At 38.9% G+C, this 25,820-nt stretch overlaps 1 protein-coding gene across 3 annotated transcripts; it reads left to right on the top strand.

Annotated features, from left to right (window-relative positions):
- Window positions 1-8,346: 8,346 nt before the first annotated feature.
- On the top strand, window positions 8,347-11,346 carry LOC149178833 (uncharacterized). 3 transcript variants are annotated; one of them, XM_089420454.1, is made up of 8 exons: window positions 8,347-8,574; window positions 8,800-8,961; window positions 9,782-9,888; window positions 10,060-10,110; window positions 10,223-10,313; window positions 10,529-10,625; window positions 10,778-10,875; window positions 10,955-11,346. In XM_089420454.1, the coding sequence occupies exons 2-8, from the start codon at window positions 8,831-8,833 to the stop codon at window positions 11,076-11,078; spliced, it is 699 nt and encodes a 232-aa protein (XP_089276580.1). In that variant the 5' UTR covers window positions 8,347-8,574; window positions 8,800-8,830; the 3' UTR covers window positions 11,079-11,346. The 3 variants fall into 3 exon arrangements, with proteins under 3 accessions (XP_089276580.1, XP_089276581.1, XP_089276579.1); XM_089420455.1 differs by having other exon boundaries at window positions 8,347-8,592; window positions 10,532-10,625; XM_089420453.1 differs by having other exon boundaries at window positions 8,349-8,592.
- The last annotated feature ends 14,474 nt before the right edge of the window (window positions 11,347-25,820 follow it).

Here is a 25,820-nt window from a genome sequence, read left to right as displayed (position 1 = left end):
CTAGCCTCTATCACTTTGATCTCTGACTGTATCAATCCCACTGATTCCTCCCGCTACTATGTACTTTGTGCTCTCGTAGCAAGGTACGATCCATGAGATAAAACCTCTCAATGGACCCTACCCAATTTCAGCCTTCTTCGGATTGTCACTTCACATCACCCCACCTCACACCTGGAGGTATGGCTACATGTGATCCCTCTGCCCACTTCTCCAATTGTGGCTCCTCCATAATTGTTTGAGACTTCTTATGGGACTGCATGTTGAGAGGTAATTTACTCTCCCTCTCAACCATAAAGTCTCTAACATTTGCCTTGCTTCTCAAGGCTTTGCATGCATCTTGAACCTCAAGAGCATAAAGGTTCTTGACTCGTGAACCGATCTGTTTCACCTGTCTCGTGGTGATGTGTCTAAGGAACGCCTTTCCTTTACTGAAGACAACATTGTAGCCTTTGTCCTCCAACATCGCAACTGATACCAAGTTCTTCTTTAGTCCAGGCACATACTTCACATCTATCAAGGTGATAGGAGGTCCATGTTCCCTCTGAAAAGCAACCATTCCCACTCCTGAAACACTATACCTTTCGTCGTCACCCATCTCTATGTGCATCTTGAGGTCTTTCTCCTCCAAGGTACTGAATAAACTTTTATCACCGGTCATGTGGAATGAGGCTCCACTGTCAATATGCCAGACACAACCGATCATCAATGACACCATGCATGCAATGAGAGTAAAGTCCATTTCGAACTGAAAGGCTAATGCCTCACCTTTCGATCCTTCTGAGAATCCCTTCTTGGACTTCTTCAATGGGAAATTAGTCGCATAATGACCCATCTCGTGACAATTAAAACATCTCACTTTAGACTTGTCACCCTCCTTCCCTCCATGAGAAGAATTTGATTTGGAATGGGATGCCTTCCCCTTCCCTTGCCTCACTTGCTAAGACCAGATTTTCTTCATCATCATCCTTGGATGAAGAACCATCTCATGTGCTCCTCCTGATCTCCTCCTGCATGAGCTTTGACCACAGTTGTTCCCAATCCGACAGTTTCTCCCTTCCATTCACAGAGTCCTGGTAGTTATTCCAACTCTTTGAAAGGCCAAGGAGAGCGAGGCTTACCATATCATCATTAGCAGTAGTTATTCCCACACTACCAAGCTCATCTCTGCAAGTGGTGAGCTTGTTTAGATATGTGGAAGTAGTATCGCCATTCTCCATCTTGATTCTTCAAAGCTTATCCTTGAGCGCCAATTTCCTCTGGTCGCTACTGTTTTGATAGAGGTCCTTCAATGTCTTCCACATTGAATATGGAGTATCCTTCCCATGGAGACTCAGGACAATATGGTCTCAAACTCCCTCAAGGATGAACTGTCTCGCCCTCGCCACACACATCTTCCACTCAACCAACTCTTGTGCATTAGTTGAACCTGGCTTTGGGATTTCTTGATCAATGAAATCCTTCAAGCCATTGTCTTCTAATACAGCCTCCATGTGATCTTTCCATGATATGTAATTCGAGCTACCTTCCAAGGCATACTCGAGTCTCAAGCCATAGAACGCCATTGGCCAACCTTGAAGTATGATAAGAATTCAATTTTCACTTGCAACCTCGAACTTCAAACTTCGAATTCTCTTCTCTGTATACTGTTCACAGCTCTGATAAACTTGGCTTCGATACCATGTAGAAATTTCTCTATAGATTAGCTAGCTCCGATACTATGTAGAAATTTTGTAAATTCTCTACAAATCTCACACTGAGACCTATGTAGAAAATATGACTGTAGATTAACCTGATAATGCAATATAACTAAAGCAAAATACTATAATCTACTTCTACTATCAATTTGCGAAAGCTTAAAGATCAAGCTAAATCAGAGCCGAACACATATAACCAGAAGAAGAAGAATCAATGCACAATACACATGAAAATACTTTGGGGAAAGCCTCAGCTAAATACCCCACTATCTGTATTATCATACAAGGTGGAAATACATAGAGATTATACAAAGCCTTAGCTCTCATAGCTAGCAAACTTTCAGTACAATCCTCCTGGATGCTCACAGGCAATCAAAGCTTCTCACAAGACTTCTCCTCTGCCCTCCAAGCTTCTATTTTCTTGCGTTGTTTGTCCTAGGTGATCCTCTTGTTACCAAGTGGAAAACTCTCAACTAAGTGGAACACTGATCTCACACCCTGTCAGAACTACGCAATCCTCAAGGAACCTTGTTCCTTCTGCATGCATGAGTTTTCTTTATAGGAAACCACATGCAACTGATAGTACACTGTCCTTGACTTTAATCTCCACTGGGTCTTTCTAAGAATAGACATGCATGAGTTTCTGATGAGGGAATCTTCAGTTATCTAGAGTACACTAGTTGAGTGCATGCATGCATCAACTGACTGATAACTCACAATTAGTTCCTCAAACAGTTTGGAACTAATTTAATTGGACTTAACTAAGTAAATTGAGCTAACTAATTACAACTCAAATATAACTCAATCTTATCTCCTTAATTAAGCGATAATCTCCTTAATTTAAGGGATAACTCTTGCATGACTTCAGAAAGACTTCTAACTTGAATTTCTCCAACTAATTAATCCATAATGAATTAATTAATTATTTCCAAGCAGCTGGTGAGACTAAATTCGATTTTAATTCACAATTTTATTTGAAGGACAAATCAAAATTGGAATATTTTGGATTCTATTTTTATCATTTCTTGTTGCTATTTTCAACAACAAGCACATGGAATGGAAGTGTAAAAGACACACATGCAACTGACATGCATGCATGACTAACGAACACCACCCATCTAGTCTGAGAGTTGAACCATGCTCGGATACGACTCTGTAACACCCTCCTCCCACATCCACCCAAGTAACCATGGCAACTGGGTAAACATGAGACGATAGGCTACTATGATCAGATTTGACCTCCTATGTGTCTTCAAGGAAGTGGAATTGACGGAAACATCACACACAATCATCCAATATCATCAACAAAACCCTCAGGAAGTCAGCCACTCAGACAACCTGTCCCTAGGTCCCACTACTGTTCTGGATCTCTTAGGCCATAGTCGCTCTCATGCTATGGGCAAGGGAGCGACCAACAACATAAAGTTGCTCTCACAGCCTTTCCTGCCAACGACCAGAGACCAGAATTTCCAGTTCTATGTCAATGACCCCGGGATTCAAGCCACTTTTTTTAGGCCCAGAGCCCAGGCCACTGCCGAGAATGGAGTGATAGCTTGAAATCATTAAAAATACAAGGAAACAATGATGCAAAAGCAATAAGATGAACAAGACCATAACCAAACCCCTACTATCCATGCCAAGCATTTCGTTAAACATGTCATCAACATGTAACCTACAGGTGTAAACAACATAATTAAGTGTAGGGATCTCATACTTATTTGAGAATCGCTATGAACCATTGTTCCCTCATGTCATTTGCTACATTATCATCTATTAGGCCATAGATACACTATCCATTCATTTACAAGTAAAAACATGTTGAGAGCCATACATAGCTGCTGTCATAAAATATACATATAACCAACATAATAGGAACATAATTACCATAAACATATCAGCCATCAAAATCCACATATACATCAATACATTTGCACATGGAAATCAAGGGAATGAATTTCTCATTAATGAATGCAATAAACCAACCGGAGATGGGACTACCACGTTCCACCCGACCATAGAATGGCTGAGCCAAATCTCTCTTCATCCATTCACCCCCGTGCCATATTCCAAGCATGAATGTGGGACTCAAACCAAAAGAAAAAACCAGGGCATACCGAGGCTAAACCACCTCACCCTCATCAATAGAAACCAGGATTTATTGTAATCCATCTCGGATCACTAGGCCAACACAATGAACACATCATAATAGGCTTTACCGTGATCTCCACCCGATCACTAGGCCAAACAAGCATGGATGCCACCGAATTCTCCACCTACATCGTGAGGAATTTTCCTGTCTCCTAGTCTCTCAAGCTTTACTGCAATCCAAACCCGGATCACTAGGCCCTAAACCGAGACCCACTCTCCAGGCTTTACCGCATATCCCAAACCCAGGATTACTAGGCCCAACGGAGAGCAAACCACCTCTTGGCTTTACCGTATATCCTACCATTCACTGGCAAGGATTCCTAGGCCCATCGAGGCAACACAATCCTGGCTTTACCGCAACCCATAGTCTGGCTCAGGGATCACTAGGCTAGTGGCTTTACTGTGATCCACAGTTCGGTTCAGGGACCACTAGGCCATGTGCTCTATCGATCCACTCCACTCAGCTTTGAATCCATCCGACAATCCAGCTCAACTAAAACATGAGAACCCCATCACACCATGGTTATCCGGAAATGGTAAGGCTAGGCTGAAAACGTTGTCAGACCTGGAAAAACCCATGCCATGGTAGAAAATAACCACATGCAATACCATGCATGCCAAATCTAGCAAGGAAAATACACATGCAAGTTGATACCTGCAATGAAGCCTAATGTAGCTGATTGATCATGCCTTTCCCTGCTTAATCTTTGCTTCCTCTTGCCTTCTTGGCGTTTCTTTCTCCAATGCCAAAGTGCTCCAAGAAACTCTAATTGTCCAAGAGAGAGGGAGAGAGAGAGAGCTCCAAAACTAAACTGACAAAAGGTTACCAACTAAGCCTCATAAGCCTTTTTATGAATGAGGCCTCTATTTTCTTCATTTTCCATGTGTCCCATCAAGCATGGTTATTGTTTTTAAATTTTATTACATGGAATTTTCACGAGGGCTGTTACATAATCTAAAAAAATAAAAAGGGTATTATCCTTGAATGGGCCAATAAAAAGAGGAGGTGAACTCCAAATCCCTCTCAGATATTGAATCCCAACTACAATATTTTTTGGCATTGTATGCATCAACAAATGCTCTAGAGGATCTAAAGGATATAATCACAGACCTAGGAAATTCCAAAAGGAAGATCCTCATTTAACATGATAAATAATGGAGATTAAACAAATGAGCCCTTTGGCTCAAAGCAGGTGGCGACAATACAAAATATTTTAATCGGTTGGCTAACCACAGAAAATCCATCAACACTATTTGAGGGATCAAAGGAGCTGATGGAACTTTAGTCATTTCTTTCTCATCCATTGCTGTGAAGGGTTGGTCATATTTCAAATCTATTTTCCACCAAGAAGATAAAGGCACCATTGAACAAATCCTTAGACTGGTGAGGATATTCCCTAGGTTTGTTGATGAAGAGGAAAATGAAGCCCTTATGGCATAAGTTACTAGACCGTAGTAGGAAAGAGTCCTTTGGAGTTTCCAAAAAGATAAAAGTCGAGGCCTAGATGGACTCCCAATTGAATTTTATTCTCATTGTCTGGAATTTATTGGGGATGACATTTTATCAATTATTGTGTACTCGAGGACCTCTTGTCTGATCCTTGATCCTTTTAACTCCACTTTCATTGCTTTGATTCCAAAATATGACACCACATACTCTTTTGATATGTTCAAACCCATCTCTCTTTGCAATTCCATATACAAGATCATCACAAACATTATTGCCTTGAGATTAAAGGACAATCTCTCCTAAAACATCTCCCTTGAACAATTTGTTTTTTTATCCAACATACAAATTCATGAAGCCATTGGACTGGCCTAGGAAGGTTTATATTCCATCCATACAAAGCACCAAAAAGCTTTGGTCCTTAAAGTAGATCTCTCCAAAGCTTTTGACAAAGTTAGTTGGTTATATCTTAGACTTCTCTTGATACATTTGGGATTTTCCCACTCATTATCACCTGGGTAATGAATTGTATCAGCACATCCTTCTTTGCCATTTTAATCAATGGGGTTAATTCCTCTTTCTTCTGCATGGAGAGGGGATTGAGACAAGGTTGCTCTCTGTCCCCTCTTCTTTTCCTTCCTGTGGTTGAGGGATTGAGCATGCTTATTTTAGATGTTGTTCAAAAGGGAAGGTTCAAAGGAATCAACATCTCCCAAAATTGCCTTCTCACAGATCTATTATTCATGGATGATGTACTCATTTTCTCAAATGGGTGTGTTACCCATCTTCGCTCCTTATAGTCCTTATTGGATCTTTTCAACCAAGTTGTTGGTATGGTTATAAATAATCAAAAGTATTCTATATTTGGATGGGGCATTCCAAGGAATGAAAAGAGCTAAATTGAAGGAATTTTCTCCTCCCCAGTCATAGGAATTGGCCAAGGCTTCAAGTATCTAGGGTTCACTTTTAAGCCTTGCAGCTATAAAAAAACAGGTCTGATATTGGTCTTGGAAAAAATAAAAAAAATAATAAGAATGTGGACTAACAGATGCCTCTATAGAACAGTGAGATTAGTCTTATGCAATTCAGTGGTGGAAGCCATCCCAATTTACTGGGCTTCTCTAGCCTGGATTCCTTTGGGAATTCTTCATCAGATAAAACAATTATCTCTACATTTCGTCTAGTCTAGAAAAGATGAAAAGAGAACCTTTGCATTAACGACATGGAACTCCATTTCCCTCCCAAAATCATATGGTGCCTAGGGAATAAAATGCTTACCCATATTTGCAAAAGCACTCGCAACAAAGGGTGCATGGAATATCATACAAGGTAGAGGCCTTTGGTCTCAAGTAATGTATAAAAAATACATCAGGGCCCAATCTATTCTCGAATGGATAAGGTCCCCCCAAAAATCTTAAAATAATGCATCCATTGCATGGGAAGGAAATACAAAGGCATTCCATATAAGTAATCACTTGTGTGGGAAATGGGTAAGGGCACAAATGTTTTGCTAGGGAAAGATCCATGGATTAGAACTCAACATTAGTTCCATCTCCAGGATCCTTTCATCCAACACTTATATGAAGCAATTCTTTTTAATTTAGATCAAGTCTCTTAAAACCATCCTCCCTTGTGTCCACATACCTGGTTGTCTTCTAATGACTTGCACTCAGAAGGCGAATAAGTGGAAGTTTAAGCCCAATATATTAGAGCTCTAAAATTCACTAATGTGTCTCTATTAGACTTAAAGGATCAACTAATCTTAATGGAAGGATCGACTAATCAACTTTTATCATATCTATAGGCATATGAATGAGGAGGTAGATAGGCTCTCGAAAAATGGATTAGATTTGGACTGAGGCACATGCTTGTTCCTTGAAATTAAAGAAGGCCAACAAACATAATTTCTTCTTGATCATTGGTTGTGAATAACTATCTAAAATTGCAACTCTTTACACCTTTTTTCTATTGTTTATTTCTTGTGGATTAGCATACTCTATACGTTAGATATAGTACTATGATATTTAATCATGCTTGACGGACATGTATAGGCAATATGGCTTCCTATTTTTTGTGTGGAGGATTGGATTTATTTTTGGTGTGAAAAATTAGCTTCAAATCATGCCGATGATATAGATTTTTGTAAGAATCCTAACGAAGAAATTGTGCACTGTAGTAAGACATAAGACATAGTGCTTTTGCTATATACTTATGTAATCTTTGTTTATCATTCATAAATAGACGTTACAGTTCCTTTTCCTTGGAAAAGAAAGAAATAATACATAGATGTATAAAACTAATGGTTGCATTAGAGCTATTCATTTTAAAATTGGGGAAATGACATCCATTATAGTATATCAACCGCATTTACTAATATAGTTATGCTAATTGCACTCAGAAGTGCTTTCCAACCCACTGTGGTAGAGATGTTGTAATGTAATGTCATATTTAACATTTTGACTTAGTCAAATTACATAAAAATAAAAAATAAAATAAAATAAAAAACATAAAATTAATAATTATAATTAATAATTAAACGAGCTTATATCCGTCTTAACTTTGGATCTACCAAGCGCCTAGATGCAAACCTCTTTTGCTGTAAGAGGGATCAAATCTCTTGAAATGCAAACCCCTTTTGCACTAAGAGAAATCAAATCTCTTGAGATGCAAACTTCTTTTAAAGTGAAAAGAGATTTGATCCTCTTAACACTGGATAAATTTTGAATTAAAATGGATCTAAATTAATATCTATTAACTTAAATCTATAACCTATAATATAATATAATCTATATATTATATCCAAAAATATACCCAAATCTATAACCTATAATATAATATAATATATATATATTATATCCAAAAATATACCCAAATACCTTAGTCAATAAAATTTGATTGAAAAAAAACCCTAATTTTAGAATTTTCAAAACCATTGAATTATTTAGAACATCCCACATATTCTATTATGCCGACACCCAAAATTCCATGAATCTACTGTGTGGAACTTTGCCAAATGAGAACTGTTTGTATAATCTTTGGCTTATCTTAAAAACCTTAAAACAAATATGTGAAATCATTAAAACGTAAACCAAGGCGATACCGGTCGATATAGGGACGCAAGCCGGATACCTTTACCGTGGATATACGAGGGCTTTTAAATCGAAGGAAGAGACTACGGTCATACACAACCCTCTGGAGCAGAGATATTCAGTGGAATTCGTAGCTTCGGCAACCATACAGATTTGCAGTTGAATTCGTAGCTTCGGTGACAGGAGAATTTTGCAGGTCCGCTGAAAATTTTTGGTAAAACTACACTCTTTCGGTCAGAGTAATTTTTTGGTCATATTTTATCAATTTACCTGCTAATTCATGAACCCATTTCAGAGGAAATGTTGAGTACTTTTCCATGAATTGTGCTGAACTTATTCTCTTTTGATCTAATTTTGGGGTACTTTCGACCTAGTTTTTCTGGAGTTTTAATATAAAATTTGTATGGATTTATTTGTGAAGGAAAAGGTTTATTGCCAGTTAGCCGGCGGTCATGACGACTGCTGCTCGCCCCACATGGGCGCCCGCCAAGGGAGGTAATGAACAGGGCGGGACAAGGATTTTCGGTCCTTCTCAGAAGTTTTCATCCAGGGATCTCGCAGCCCACACTACCCTGAAATCCAGGTACGGGTTTTCAAAAATGTATTTTCTTAATTACTAAGCTGCATGGTTATTTAATATTTCTGATAGCCTCTATTTGTTTATGCATGAAGAACTATTGGAAGAGATATTATGTAAATTGACTTAGAAAATGGACATTTTTCGGAATGGTTTTGTTTATGTACTGTAAGTTTTGGAAAACGCAATCAGGGTTTTCTTAATTGATCTCGTTTTTAAAATCGAATTGGTAAGGTCCGACCCTGGCCATTAATGAAAATAGTCTACTTTTGTTAGGCATGTTTACTCCCAGCGCCCTCGATGTAGTGTTAAATCAATATCTAGCAAATAATCTGAAAAAGGGTTATAGTCTTAAACGAATCTCTAGCAATTAAATAAAGGGTTTTAGTCTTAAACCAATCTCTGATTATGAGTTCATCAATTCAATTGCCTATAACCATTTTTGCAAGGTAACATATTATTTGTAGTAACTTTTGCGAACAATTTTTTACCCTATACATGTCTTGTGGGTTTCTGATCCTTGTTCCTCGTGTCTTCTCCTGATCTACGGGTCATTCCAGCTGTCCCCGAATGTGATTAGGTTGGCTTTAAACATTGAAGAACATGGTTGTTATTTAACCATATGTCGGTGACAGAGAATTCTGTTGGTGCTATTTAGTGGAAACACTAGCTTTGTCTCCCTATTCATCAATATTTGATATATATATTCATGGAGTATTTAGCACACACTAGACATTTTTAAGGACATAATCTCGTTTTGGATAAATAGTACATGGGGAAGGAAATCGTCTCATTTAAAACAATCTTGTTGTTTATCTTATTTTAGAAAGGATGGTCAGGATACTGAAGAGGAATTGCAGAAAAGGAACCTAAGGGAAGAGCTTGATGAACGTGAACGTAGGCATTTTTCTTCTAAAGATAGAGGATATGCAGGTCAGTGTACTAGCTCTTATTTTCATTTTTGTCAATGTCGATTTAATAAAGAGCATGAAATATCACTGCTTGTTTCTTGTATATGCATTCTTGTCTACTTATTACTTTATTTTTTTTCTTTTTTTTCTTTATGCAGATGATAGAGATTTTTTTTCTTTTTTCTTTATGCAGATGACAGGGACCGTAGAAAAGGAGCAAGTGCGGGCAATCTTTATCTTGAAGGTGGAAACGATTTATTCTATAATCAACGTTCTTTATTTTTATTTGTTATGTTTTAGTTATTTTTTAAGGTGACGGTCTTTTTCCGTTAAACCTATCATTTTTACACATGCAGGGTCTAGAAGAGAGGCTGAAGACAAGATTGCTCCTCGAAATATTGATGCTGATGATTCTGATGTTGATATAAAAAATGATTCAGATGAAAGGTATCTTTATTTGTGAGATTTTTTAAATTATACTAATATAACATCATATCATTTGGTAATTGTGATAACTGTGTCAAACATTAATTTGACAGGGGACAAAGTATGCACAAGTTCCTTGTGTTACAGATCTGTTGATTTTTTTTCTTAAAAGTGATGAATCATGTACTACATTATTTGTGTTTTCTTCCCCGCTGACAATTATTTATTCATTGTAGTGATGATGATGATGATGATGGCGAGGATGAAACAGCAGCTTTATTAGCAGAACTAGAACGGATAAGAAATGAAAGAGCTGAAGAGAAGAAGCGCCTGGTAAGCTTAACTTTTACTTTTATGTTCAGACTTATAAAATATCTAGCCCTGAATTCTGATCTTCTTGTGTTAAAGCTTGAAATTAGCTGTTTAGATGTTTAGATTTAGCGTATTTGTGTGGCTTTTTTAACCTTATTTTGGCATTCCTTTAGGAGCGTCAAAAACAAGAAGAGGATTTAAAACAAAAAGAAGCGGAGTTGATACGTGGCAACCCATTGCTCAACCCTACATCTTTTAATGTGAAAAGGAGGTCGGTTCAGTTCTTTTCACTGGAGTTTTATCTTTAATATGATACAATTAGTCTGGTGACAATGAAATGTTTTGTACAGGTGGGATGATGATGTTGTTTTCAGGAATCAAACCCGTGGTGAATCCAAGGTTCCTAAGCGCTTCATCAATGACACGATTAGAAATGATTTTCACCGTAAATTCTTGCAAAAGTATATGAAGTAATGGTTTAAAAACAGGCTCCGCTTATATGCTGTACAAATCCATTTGGTGTAATTTGATCAGAATACATGGAGAACAGAATATGAAGTTTTTGATTGAAGTTATATTTTGTACTTGGAAGTTTTTGATATATTGCTTAAGATTGTTCCAACCTTGCAAAGTGGAAATTTCAAAAATTAGATCTTGAAGCAAATTGTGGGTTAACTTGCCAACTTGATAGAACAAGTTTTTGATAGACATCACATTGAAATCCAATATTTACTTTTACATACTTGGAATTGTCATGTAACATATAAGTAGGTCTAAGTAAATTAGCTTGTTGGATGAGTGTCAAGTCCCTTTGATCAGGGAAGGAAATCAACCCTTGGATGTCAATTTTCTTCCTTCACACACAAGGTTTATACTCCTATGGTATTGCAAACCTAGTCCTTTTGCATTGTAGGACTTTGTCTAAACCACTAGGGCACCGCTTTACATCTATCACTAACTTACAGTTCACACACACACACACTAAGGCTCTACACCATAGGAATAATTATCAGTTAAAGTAAATATTGCTTCAACATGTGTATTATTATTCAATAGTATAATCCTCTTTTTAAAAAAAATGGAATATTTATACAAAATTTATCAGTTAGCATGATTATTACTCTTAACATGTATAGTATTGTTTTAATGTCGAGTAATGAATACTTGTCAGGTATCCTTTCTACCTCGGTTCAATTCCTGCAAGTGACATGATGAACTGTGTCATAATGGCTTTGAGCCTTGTTGAGTCTGAACAGTCCCTTGAAGACTGAAACATCTCTATACGTCATATGGAATATAAATATATTTCTCTTATTTGCATTTAAGACAGGTTTCTTGGGGACACATGTGGGCTAGTGATTGTATTCAATAAATAAGAATTGAATACAGTTGATTATTCAATGACAAGATCTTGAGACCACTGTTGGTTGTGTTTAAGTCATTGCATTTCCATTCCAACAGGACCCATTTATTTTTGGTTATAAATGGCATGCCCAGCAAAGCGTATTGTTCAAGCTTCTGTTGTTGATCTCTCAAGCAGTGTTGATAACATTTGTGCCTATAAAACATTGAGTGCCTCTGTGGTCTTTCTGGATTACTCTGTGGAAAATGTTTTATGAAATTAGTGTAATGAAGGTAGCATTAAAAGATACTAGCACTTTACCTGATGTCCTAGATTCCTATATAACCCCTGATAAATCTGCTGTTATTATCTCTTGGAATCCAACAGAAAATTCCATAGGCCATCCATTTAGGGTTGTGAGTTATATCTTTTTGAAAGGAGTGTAGGGTCTCTTCATGTTTGTCTATGACCAATTAGGTGGGAAGATACTAAGGGTAGGCAACCTACCACAGTAAAGGCCAGGTTGGCTCAGGAGATCATTCCTTGAATCGTTAGTGGCTTTCACATTCTGTCAGGGGTGGAGTTCTTGTGCTTGGATTAGACCAAGTACCTTGAATTAGAGGAGACTACTTTAAAGGAATGATCCAGATGCATTCATGGGTCTGTTGTTGCCATCTACAGAAACAAAGTTTTGAAAAAAAGGTTTGAATATGGGTTTGTTGTTGCCTTCTACCTTAGCGATGGTGGCACCTCTTTCTTCTTTGCAAACCTCGGTTAAATGTTCTGTCCATGTCTCTGCTATGTCCTCTTGCTTTGATATCATTGAGCCATCATCCCCATTCAAATCCCAAATTGTATTTGAGTTCCTTCTCTGGTTAGTATACTTATGGCAAAAACTAGTCTTTTCATCCTCAACAGAGAGCCAAAGTGCTGTACTCTTCAGTCGCTAAGTAGCTTCCTTTGCATTCAACTTCCTACATCTTTGCTTGAGATCCTTTACTTGAGCCTTGAAACTCTCAATCTATGAAACCTTCCATATTCTGACATTACATCCTTTCCACTTCAGCTTCTATTTGCAAAAGGTTTTTTTCATCCCTCACCTTCTTGTCACAGGCCCATTTTTTCCTGCTTTAATCATTTTAAATTTCCTTCAAACTGTATGGCAACTGATTCTCAATGAGAATCATTAAAGGGAACGCATACCCCGTTAACCAAATCTCCGAAGATTTCATCATCAAACTATATTGAGTTATATTTAAAAGGACTTGGGGGTTTTCTTCTTGTCAAAGTAATCTTTAACATGATGGGGCAATGGTTGAAATCACCTCCTGTTGTCACCTATTGCTTTGTTCTCAGTTGTTCAGCTACAGTGACCAAGAACCGGTCAAACCTTTTGGAAATTCTCTACTCGTTCTTCTGTTGCTCCAGCTTGGCTGCATCTTCACTGGTTCAATGTAAAAAAATCCCACCTCCTCTCACTTAGATTAAAAAAAATAAGATAGTGAGTTCAGTTGTGTTGTAGGCCCCCAAACTTCAACTTGACCAAGATTGAAATTCAAATCCTTGCCAATAATCACAACATCCGTCCTAAGGATTTTATCCCAATAGGTCTGTTTGTCCAAATACGTTCCATAAATTTTCATAATGGTGATTTCTGTTCCCAACTCAATAGAAAACAACACCGTGGCCAAACCTTATTCACAACACCAAGAATTTGATATGGGAATGATGTAATGTTCCCTATTGATTAATTGCCAAGGGGAGGATGAAGTAGCCTATCCAACCTTGTAGGCTGTAGTCATTGATAAAGGGGAACCCATTATTCAATTAATTGCCAAGGGGAGGATGAAGTAGCCTATCCAACCTTGTAGGCTGTAGTCATTGATAAAGGGGAACCCATTATTCAGTGTTTTGGGTCAACATTGGGTAAATTATGGGGTAGTTGGGGCAAATAGCCAGAATTGGGGGCTACACTTGTAACCCTGCACATTAAATTAACGAAAAAAGACCCCCATGAGGAATCTATAAATAAGAGAGAGAGTCATTATCATGATTGATTTTGGATTGTTATATCTCTGTTTTCTTTGAGCTAAGGCTATGAGGGTTCCAAGACTTCTTTTTCTCTTGATTAGTTTTGGTGGAGGTGATCCCGCCCTAGTTAGTGTCCCTCCTTTTCTCCCTTTTATTACAACATAATATCTTGGATCAAATCAGGTTTGTTCTGGCAGGTCATTTTTCTTGGTCAACAAGTTTTGTTTCCAAAGTAGTGAAGGTCGTTTTGGTGGTTGTCTGATTGAAGACTTTTCTAAGGAAAAGGTTTCATGTGGCTCTTACCTTTTTATCCAAGATTTGAGGCTACTTAAAGGACAATGAAGGAGTAACGCAAGGCAACCATGGACACAATTTAAGGTTCATTTCATTTCTTGAAGCCACTGTTAAGAGCAGCCTAGGGCATGTCTAAGACCCATTTCTCCTCCCTGAGGGCAATAACCAAGCAATTAGCCCCTCCTAGGGTTGCAACTATTTATAAAAGGCAGTTTTGTACCTTCCTGGAGTTGTTAGGGCAACACAATGTTACTCAACAACTTGATCAATCTCTTGCATCTGTTGCATGCAAATCGATAACAAATATAAAGGAAATGGCAATACCTATTACTGGAATAACGACATATGGTAACAATGGGGCATCATCATTAGAAAAGGAAATTACACAAGAGATTGAAGATAATACTGACGTCTGATCAAGTGGTGGCGAGGATTCAACAGTTTAGAATAGCCCATTATCATCAAAGCCAGTTAATGCCAATGAAAAATTCACTTTAAGGCAAAATGATCTTCATAGGGACCATAAAAATGCTGAGAGGGAAAAAGCTACACACCTTGTTAGGGTTTTTGAAGAGTAGGATAATGTGGAGGATACAAAAAGTGACGATGAAGGAAGGACAATGTAGTGCACAATGGAAAGGATTTGGCGAGATTGAAGGTCCTTCATGGGCTTGATAAAGTAATGGAAGGAGGGGTAGTTATATTGACACTCAATGATAAAAATGGTCTTGTTGTTGATGATGTTAATGATTCACTTGAAAACATTGAAATCAAACAACAAAATGCAAGAAATGAAGCTAGTAAAACAACAAAATGGGAAACTAGGATCTATGAAGACAAATTTGAAATTGATATGAATATCGTTGAATTAATTCTTCCTCAATAAGACGCCATAGTAGAACAATCGACACTTGGTAGTACATAGATTAAGGATATAAGTAAAGCCCAGGAATAAAAAACTAATCATATTGCTAAAATTTATGCCAGAAATGCAAATGAAGCTAAAGATGCATTTGATATTGGCATTGGTGAAGGAGATCAAAAGGAGCTTATGCAGGCTAATCAAGTTACTTCAGATAATCCTTAATGTGTAGAAAATGTATCAACAAAACTTGTAGTGAGTAGGGTTGTAAGAAATCAGCCACATTTGAGTTAGACTGAAAAAGAACAAATAGAGTTGATTTGGGAGTAGAAGTAACATGATGGAGCAATGATGAAAGAAGAGGAAGAAAATTCTCTTAAAAGACAACAGGGACTAGAAATTTTGAAGGAAGAGAAGGAAGATTTTGTTAAAAATCAACCTAAAATGGAAACAATGAAAGAAGAGGAGATAGGCTCTTGTTAGTACCTTGAACAAAAGCCAAGCATAACCAAGTTGTTGGTGCTATTGATGGCAAGTCAGAGGTCGCTGATGCCGTTGACGGCAAGTCAGAGGTTGCTAGTGGTGTTTATGACAAGTTAGAGGTTAATGATAATAAGTTATCCGCTTCTGATGGACAATTACCTTCTACTCAATTTGAAAATATGTAGTTTGAAAATGTTTTGCAAAATACGAACACATTACCTAGTCTCGAGTCAAATCCTAATCTCCCTCAAGGAGGGATCATAAAGTGCAAGTTTGGGCCCGTGGAACATAGAAATGTTGAAGAGTTTGAAAGCATCATAAAGGAATTTGAATAATTGCAAGGGAAAAAGGTGTTTAAGAGATTTAATAAAGAAATATTTCATGGTGAACTAATTGGATATGAGCTTGAATCACAATGGTTTAAGGTTTTGTATGAAGTGGTGGATGAAGGTTGAGGAATTAGAGTCATGGAGAAGAAATTGAGCTCACAATTTGTGGACGATAGCGTTGAAATTTGTTCATTGTCCAATAGTTTGGGCCCTTAGTTCTCTTCTTGCCTTGGGTAGTTTGAGAAGGAAAATGGGGTAGATGATGCAAATACAATATTAACAACTACAAAGGTAATTATTCTACATGAACTTTTAATGTGAGTTGAGGAGTTTGAATTTGATGAGGTCATAAAGGGAATACAAGGATAAGGAAAACACTTGTTCAAGACACTATTGGGGTAGATGGTGAAATATATGATGACCACAAATGTTAGTTTGAAATGCATACAAGATTCAATCGCATGCCAATCTAATGTGGCACACAAGAAAAAGAATGGAGTCTCTAAGGGTAATGGAAGTATGTCTAGCCAACATTTGACAAAGTTGAAATCACATAGGCTTTGTTCATGTGTGCTTCATAAAGGTGGCAAGGGATGGTTTTTTCATCCAAGTACTTATATCAAAGGGGTTGTAAAGGTTGCACCAAGTAGTAGCATTGATTTGATTTCACATGGAAATACGAGAGAAAAGTCTCAATTAGAACATATGGAAGTCAGAATGTTAGTTATAGATAGTTTGGTTTATCGACCAATAAAAAATGTAATTGCGAGGTTGAAGTATATTGTTCCACCACTGTTTGCTTTTGCAATTGACAAAAGGGATTCTATAGGAGTGCAACCTATCGATATTGTAGCTAGTGACATGAACAAGCGTATGGGTGTAAGAGTTACCCCATCTTCTTTAGTTCCTAAAAAGGCCAAGATGTTAGTGAAATTGGATACACAAGCTGCTTGCAATCCTTTGTTCTATGAAAATTTGTATCCACATGACTAGAATGTGAATCCTCCCAAGCAAGTGAATACAAAGCTAGAGGAAGATGCTCATTCCACCTTTTCCTCAACTGTAGGTTCAAAATCAATCAAAGATTCTAAGGACTAGTTTGGTAGTGCTCCTTTTGAAGCTATTTTTGGCTTTAGATGTAATGAGAGAGCTTAAAAAATGGAACGAGTTTTTTTTATTTTAAATAGAGGCAAAATTGAATGCAAAGGTAAGAAGAGAAAAGAAAGTTGCAAGTTAAAACAAAGGAGCTACTTCTCCCATGTCATTATTCTATCATGAACAACTCCATTAAAGGTTGAGTTGTAGAAAATACCTCTTACTCTCCCAAAATCCCCGAAGTTAGGGTGGAGAAAGAGTTTATGCTAGTGTAGGATTTAAAGGTGACCAAAAGGAAATATACAAGGACAACTGAGAAATCTTCATTCTTGAAAGTTGAGGGATAATTTTTGTAGCACTCAAACTTGCAATTGCTTGAGGACATGCAATGTTGGGAAGGGTGGAATGTAGTATTCCCTATTGATTAATTGCCGATGGGAGGATGAAGTAGCTTATCCAACCTCGTAGGCTATATTCATTGATAAAGGGGGAACCCATTGTCCAATGTTTTTAGGTAACATTGGGTAAATTTTGGGGTAGTTGGGGCAAAAAGGCATAATTGGGGGCTACACTTGTAACCCCTCACATTAAATTAAGGAAAAAAGACCCCCATGAGGAATCTATAAATAAGAAATAGATAGAATCATTTTCTCATGATTGATTTTGGATTGGAATATCTCCGTTTTCTTTGAGCTATAAGGCCCTAAGAGTCTTAAGACCCCTTTTTCTCTTGATTAGTTTTGGTGGAGGTGATCCCACCCTATCTAATGCACTCATTTTCTTTGTTATGTTATAACATAAGATCTTGGAGCAACTAGGGTTTGTTTTGGCAGGTCAATTTTTTTGGTCAATAAGTTCTGTTTCAAAAGCATTGAAGGTCTTTTTGGTGGATGTTTAATTGAAAAGTTTTTTGAGGAAGGACTCGTGTGGCTCTTACCTTCTTATCCAAGATTTGAGGCTACTGTAAGTATAATGAAGGAGAAACACTAGGTAGGAAGGACACAATTAAGGCTCATTTCCCTTCTTGAAGCCACTGTTAGGAGCATGCTAGGGCACGCTTGAGATCCGTTTCGCTTCCTCGATGACAACAACCAAGCAATCAACCCCTTTTAGGGTTGTGACTATTTATAGAAGGCAATTTTGTACCCTCTTGTAGTTGTTAGGGCAACACAACAATTTATTGGAACCTCCGTAGGGTTGCTCGGGGCAACAAATTAATCCACGGGATCTTCTTGAGGCTGTGGCTTATAAATGCACTTTTCTATGGTTGTTCAAGGGTGGCAAGACAATTTATAACTTACACTATGGTAGCAAACTTGCGAGGAATAGTTTCTTGTGATAGATTAGATTGCGAAGGGGTTTGGGAAAGACGCATAATGCATTATCCAAAGACTAGTGGAGACACATTGGACTAGACAAGCTTGGTAGGTTGTCGACCAACTTGTTTAGGGCACCATTAGCTAACAAGACTCTATAGGCCGAGATCAAGCTATTAAGTAGAACAAATCAGTTTATAAGTTGGTTTAGTAATTGTGGAATCACTATTGTTGATTATTGTTGTAATTACATAAGTGGATAGTTTATATTTGTTAGACATCCATTGTTGGACAATCAAAACCATTGGTATAACAACCTTACTGGCAGATTGGTATATTGAGGTATTGTAAAGTCTATTGTTGTGTATTTAATGTCATCTCTTTTTGAAGTTAAAGGATAATGTGAAAATTTGTAGTGTTTATCTTATGCATTTTTCAACAATAAGGCCAAAAATTTCCTTAGGGACATTACAAAGGAGCAAGCCCCAATCAACCCTTGCATGAATAAAGGAGCAAGCCCATTCCACAAATAGCTTCTTTAGGAGTTAAACATTTTTGAAATCATCTCCTCTGGATTCCTCTAGTGTAATAACACATGGCTTATGTAGGTCCACTAGTTTTGAGGCCATTTTTTTAGGGTTTCCCTAGCCCTCTACAATTTAGGGAGAGGTAGATTATGGTTAAACCCCCTCAGGGGCATTTGCTATAAGAGCCCTCCTACACCTCCCATGGTTTTTTGATTTTTTGGGATCTAATAGGGTGATCCCCCTTGATAGAACCCCTTTCGATAGAATCCTAACAATAATATTTTGGGCTTGAGATCATACCTACATCCTTCAACAACTAAAAGGATTAGGGATTTTGTTAGGTCCCTATAATACTAGTGTAGCCCTCCTTATTGTTATTGTTAGTGTAACTCCCTTGTTGTTATTGTTGTGCCCCATAGAAGCTTAATATTGTTATTTTTGTGCCCTTACATTATTATTGTTATGTAGGCTCTGATTATATTGTGACCTCTTAGACTCCTATATATACCAAGGAGGTATTGTCATTTGATCATCCAAGAATTGTTCATTTTTGTGATGTAAAAGGGGTTGACTCCTCGAAGAGGCTAATTTTCAAGTCGTTGATCTATTTTTTTTCTTGTTTTGTGATTTGGTTGCATAACATTTGGAATTAGAGCTTTGGATTCTAGGGTTTGCTACCAACTAAAAGGATTAGGGATTTTGTTAGGTCCCTATAATACTAGTGTAACTCTCCTTATTGTTATTGTTAGTGTAACCCCCTTATTGTTATTGTTGTGCCCCATAGAAGCCCACTGTTGTTATTGTTGTGCCCTTATATTATTATTGTTATGTAGGGTCTGATTATATTGTGACCCTTTAGACTCCTATATATACTAAGGATGTCTTGTCATTTGTATCTGTTAAAATTGGCAACTAGGGCCAAACTCAATGTGGGTATACTTATTCATGGCAGCTAATATTTTTCTTGGATTCCTCTCGTCGAGAGGTGTAGGATTGTTCTAAAGATCATCTGATTTCGATAAGTATTCATAGAGATATGAATATATTTGTGTTATGGGATAATTCGTCAAGGTCGGCCAGCAACCAAATTGCCCCCACTTGTGCTCAACGTTTTAGTATAAAAAGAGGTGGCTTGCTAGTCTTTTGCACACACACTCTCCTTGTGATCTCTTCTTCTCCACTTGTCTTTGGGTTTTGATGGGAGGAGAGATCCTAAGAGACAACGTTGCCCTAATGGAAGAAGCCTTGTGGAGAAAGCTCTACGCTATCATGGAGAAGGCTAAATGTTGGTATGAAGAAGCCCTAAAAGCTGGCCTAATGATAAGGAAGATCATATCACAGCCATGGAAGGAGATTCCCTATAACGCTGTCAAGAAGGTGAATACGTAGCAAGGAGGTTTATATGCTATAAAATGAACTCAACGCTGTCCAAAAGAAGTCTATCTGGCCACTTCCCTAACCCTAGACGCAATGTTCTATCCACAATCTCTGAAGAAACTAGGTCGCAGTTTAAAGAGGGTCTTTATGTGCCCTAACTGCTGTCAGTTTAAGCCCTAACCGCAGTCATAGAGTTGGCTCTCCATACGTTATTCAAAGGGTAGTCAATTCGCTGTCCTAAGGAGAGGTCTACGCGCTGCTCAAAAGAGACCTAGCTGCAATTATATGTGTGCCCTTGCCACAGTCTGGATACACCGAAAATGTGGCCTTATTCTGCAGCAAAAGAGGGACCCCATGCTACCCTAACCAAGGAGATATAATCCGCAGCAAGAAGAGGATTCCTATAAGCTGGAAAGAGGAAGTCTTCAATAGCTCTAGATGCAGTCAAAAGGAAGTGAATTCAAGCATGCCCTAGCCGTAGTCATACTATAGCCATATGATGCCTAATCTGACCGATGTTTTGGACAGGGACAATGTCCGGCTTCAAGCATATGACGTGAAGTAGAGTGTTGGAAGATGTGTGTTCAGCAAGGCGTGATTCGACAACATATGTTTAGGGTTGTGTTGTCAGATGGATGGAGAAAGGGGTAAAGGCAATAAACAATGAATGTAATCACTGCATTGAAGACCTATTGAAGGGATCTGTAACTATAGCCTAGCTGCTCTGCGAGGCTGCAAGCCATAGCAAGTAGCTAAGGCTGGTGAGTGTAAATGGTTGCAACATATTGGATGCAGTATGTTCAGCAACATGTATGGGTACAACAATGAGTGGTGCAGCATAGTGCACAATGATGGAATGGTGTAGCATAGTGCACAATGATGGGTACACCAATGAGTGGTGCAGCATAGTGCATAATGATGGAATGGTGCAGCATAGTGCACAATGATGGGTATAGGAGTGAGTGGTGCAACATAGTGCACAATGATGGGTACAATAGTGAGTGGTGCAGCATAGTGCACAATGATAGGTACAACAGTGAGTGGTGCAACATAGTGCATAGTGAGTGATGGGTACAACCGTGATTGGGTGCAACTCAGTGATAAGAGCAACTCAGCGAATGGGTGCAGCACAGTGATAGGTGCAACATGATGATGAGGTGCAGCATTGTTATGGAGTCACCTTGGAGGATCAGTTGAAGCTGTATGCCTTCAACCGAGTCCAGATCAAACCTCATGTGGCATCTTCTTAGAGAAGATCTCTGCTCGTATTTTGATAAATCAAAATGTTGACTTATGATTTATATGTACCATATCTCTCTCCGTTGAACTATTGAAAAACATATAAGAAGAATTGATCAAGGGTTTCCCCACATTGGGGTTTTGTCCCTGGTTGGCGCAACATCTTGTGTCTTCTTGTCTTGGCTTGTTTTCTGATGTTTATGTTTATGTTCTATCTACAATTTACTATGATGCTGATGTGATTGCTAATCTGGAATAGATTTTGAGCTAAATGGAAAAATTGAAATAAATTGATCTTAGCATAAAACATACCTAAAATTAACATGGTATCAGAGCTGAGGCGAAGACAAAGCCCAAGCAAGAGTGAAAGAGCAATCACTGAAGACAGTTGGAAAGGACAAAATGGCTCAATGGGTTCCTCATCCCTCTTCAAATTCACCAAGGGTGAAGTCGAAGCAGAGAATATTATCTGAGTGGCGTAGCGGAAGCATTTGATGGCCTACCTAAAGATCACTTCAATGGGAAGTTCAGATCTAAGGGTGGAAGGAAAGGCAGATGCCTTGCTTACAATAAGTTTGGCCATTATGCGAAGGAGTGTTCGAATAGAAGGGACACATCACTTGATGATGATAACAATCATTCGAGGGGCATCTTCAATGATTGAAGGAATGACAGGTACAATGGCAAAAGAAAAAGGAATGCAGGTCATCAAGGAAATAGCCGACTCTTCAAGAAAGCAAGGAACTCCTGGTATGAAGAATCAAATGTTGCTTCTGAGTATTATCTTATGTCGACCCTCTCTAGACTCTTTGAGAATCTAGCTTATTGATAGTAGTGCTTCAAGGCACTTCATCGGATACAAGGAAGCTCTCTCTAATTTGATAGAGAAGGAGACAATTGTGGAGATTGTTCTTGGAGACGGTGCCACCTATCCCGGAAAGGGTGTAGGGAATGTTACCCCTCAATTGAATCAGAATGAGGTTAACTCTATTCATTTACAAGAAGTTCTTTATGTACTTGATCCCAAGAAGAACTTGGTGTCCATTTCGGAAATGGAAGTCAAAGGTTTCAAGGTGGCATTCATCAATGGAAAGGTACGTGTGTGATAAGGAATTTTAAAATATGCTTTTGAATTTAAGGTGGGCAATTTGTATCAAGTTGCAGGAAGTCCAATGGGGACCATGTCAGTTGACACATCTCTTCAATAGCACCGAAGGTCTGCTTATTATGGGGCCCTAACTGATGTGAGTCAGATAGTGACAGGGATGCTTGAATTCAAGAAGAGCATGAAGGTACATGTCCAAGATGTACTGAAGGAAAACTTACAAGGGGACCATTCCCCTCATGTAGCAAGACCTTAGATGTGGAACAACTTGAGGGGTTTGAGATTCATGATTGGGAATCTCAAGTATGCAGGTGGAAGAAAGCTCTCTATGTCTTAGAGCAAACACCCTGGGCTTGATATGAGAGGATTGATAGCTGTCTGATGAAGCTGAGATTCACTAGGAGTGAAGCCGATCTAAACCATTGCTTGAAGGTTGTGGATGATAGAACCTCGCATACTGGCACCTTATGAGGACGACCTCTTTTTGACAGGTGCAAACACTCTCATTTGCAAAAGTAAGAGGGAGTTGGATTTCGGATTTGGAAGGGTAAACTGCAAGCCCGTAACTACCTCGATGGAGCTTAACTTTCAGAAGTTGTGTGGTAGTGATGCTGAACCTAATTTGGGAAATGCCTCTGAGTTTCATAAACTCATACTAGCATTGATATTCTTCGTGCGCTCTCGTCCGGATACAGTGAGCATGTTGAGCTCATATATGGTTGAGCCTCACTGGATTGGTGCCTAGAATCATTTGAGATATCTTTAGGGCACAATCTCTCAAGGATTGAGATACACTGTCGCAAATGTGAAGTTGCATGATTATTATGACGTTGATTAGGCAGGCAGTGTGGAGGATCGCAAGAGCGCTTCTGGGTGCTGGTTCTCTTTGGGTTCTGCGTTGATATCCTGGATGACTAGGAAGCAGAATTCAGTTGTTTTGAGCACCGATGAGGCAGGATACATAGCAGTGAGTATGGCCTCCTGTGAAGCTGTCTGGTTATGGAAGCTCTTTAGTGAGTTGTTTGGGCACGTGCTAGACACCATCGTGATCTTCTATGACAACCAGAGGGGGATTCAATTGTTGAGGAATCCTGTGTTCTATGATCGCTCCAGGCATATAGACATAAAGTACCACTTTATTTGGGATATGGTACATTGAGGAGCAAGAAGGCTCCATCGCATTGGGACTGATGTGCAAGTCGCCGATATTTTGTCGAAGCCCCTGGGAAAGGTCAAATTCTTAGCTTTCCGAGAACGACCAGGAGTCGTGGAGAGACTCTATCCTAAGGGTCCTGTATGATATGGACATTGAGCTCTGGGAGCTCTGGGGGGCTTGGGGGTACGTCTTGGAGCGATAAGCAACCATAGGGTGAGTGGTTTATCCTTCCCCTGGTGGTCTGCTATATAGGCAGGATGAGTGGTTCATCCTTCTCCTGCCGAGACACAGTCATAGGGTGAGTGGTTCAGCCTTTCCCTAATGATTTGTTGCGTATAGGGTGAGTGGTTTAGCCTTCCCCTGGGATACCCCTGGCGACATGTAGGTAGGATGAGTGGTTCATCCTTTTCCTGCTGAGACATCCTACCCATTCAGTCTGGGACTCATGGGAAGTACCTCTCATTTGGCCAATGAGTAGGGAAATGAGGATAGGGACCATAGGAGTACCGATGGACGCATTGTGTTACTATCGTACTCCCTATGCTAGGATGATATTGGTATGGGATAAATTGGAATTGACTTTGGGTCAGTAAGAGTGATATAACTCGCTCTCTTTTGGAACTGATTTCGGATCAGTAAGAGTGATATAACTCACTCTCTTTTGGAACTGATTTCGGATTAGTAAGAGTGGTATGATACACTCTCTTTATTTGGAACTAATTTCAAATCAGTAAGAGTGGTATGAGACACTCTCTTTTATATGGGACTGACTTCGGGTTAGTAGAGGATGGTATGATACATTCTCGGTCACTTCTTCTTCTTCATAGTTCAGCAGAGCAGAGCACCGATGGCAGAGATAGTACAGTCTGGCAAATGGATTAGTTGATGGAGTTCACCCTAGTTGAGAGGGAGTGTTAAAAATTGGCAACTATGGCCAAACTCTATTTGGGTATGCTTATTCATGGCAGTTGACATTTTTCTTGGATTCCTATCGTCGAGAGTTGTAGGATTGATCTAAAGATCATTCGATTCTGATAAGTATTCATAGAGATATGAATTTTTTTTGTGTTATGGGACAATTCGTCAAGGTCAGTTGGCAACAGTGTTGCGGGGGAGCGCACCCCCTCGATCCCGCTCCCAATCCACGCTCCAGTCGGGAGCGCGCTCCCGGATTTTTTTTTGCTCCTTGCCTATTGCTGGATCGATTTGGGGAGTGTCGCTCCGAGAGCGATTTTTTGTAACCCGGGAGCGGTCGCGGAGAAATCGCTCCCGATCACTTTGGGCTATAAAAAACACTCTTGGCAGTGTGAGCGACGCCCAAAAAAATCGCACGGAAAAAAATAAATTACGTCGGAAAAAAAAGGCGTCGGTTGGGAAAAAAAGGGAGGGAAGGGAGGAAAGGGAGGGAGGGAATATAAATAAACCCTCCCTCCAATGAATTTCATTATTTTAGAAATTGTGTGAGTGAGAGTGAGAGCAAGAGAGAGTAAGAGAGAGTGAGGGGCAAGAGAGAGCGAGAGTGAGAGCAAGGAGCAAGGAGAGAGCAAGTGCTAAGGAGCAAGAGAAAGCAAGGAGCAAGGAACAAGGGGAGATTGGAGGCCAAAGAGGCAGGCTCTATTTTAGCAATTTTTTTTTAATGTTCATTACTAAATAAATAAATAATTTTTTTCTCCCATTCCCATTCCATTTTTTTGCAGATTCAAAACTTCAAATTTCAAACATCATGGTTATATTTCTTGGCATTTTCTTCTTCTTGGTTCATTTTTTGGCTATTATGGTGTTGGAGAGTAGAAAAAGGAGGGTTGAAAATGAAGAAGGGGATGAAGAAGTGGCTCATAGTGGATTTGATGAAAACCCCTGAGAGGAGGAGCTAGAGGAGAGTGAACATGAGTCTCAAAAAAATAAACAAGACCAAACTCCATTGTGCAAATATGTTAATAGGCTTGAAGCAGGGAAAGGGGGTGGAACCACTAAATTTCATTGCCCCCATTGCAACAATAATTACACAAGTTCATACACCCATGCCAGAAAGCACCTCTGCGGGAAAAGGCCATGGGATG

The sequence above is a fragment of the Pinus tabuliformis genome, chromosome 4_1, assembly GCF_031772625.1.
Source record: "Pinus tabuliformis cultivar Carrire ecotype Pingquan chromosome 4_1, CPIR1, whole genome shotgun sequence".
NCBI lineage: Eukaryota > Viridiplantae > Streptophyta > Pinopsida > Pinales > Pinaceae > Pinus > Pinus tabuliformis.
Note: the sequence above shows the minus strand (reverse complement) of the source record. Positions and strands in the feature narration are given on the sequence as shown.

Bases quoted from the DNA above. Each gene is read 5' to 3' on its own strand.
- LOC149178833 (XM_089420454.1), top strand. From the start codon at position 8,831: ATGACGACTGCTGCTCGCCCCACATGGGCGCCCGCCAAGGGAGGTAAT. The intron at 9,889-10,059 runs GTCAGTGTACTA...TTCTTTATGCAG, and splicing joins TAAAGATAGAGGATATGCAG to ATGACAGGGACCGTAGAAAA. The intron at 10,111-10,222 runs GTGGAAACGATT...TTACACATGCAG, and splicing joins GGGCAATCTTTATCTTGAAG to GGTCTAGAAGAGAGGCTGAA.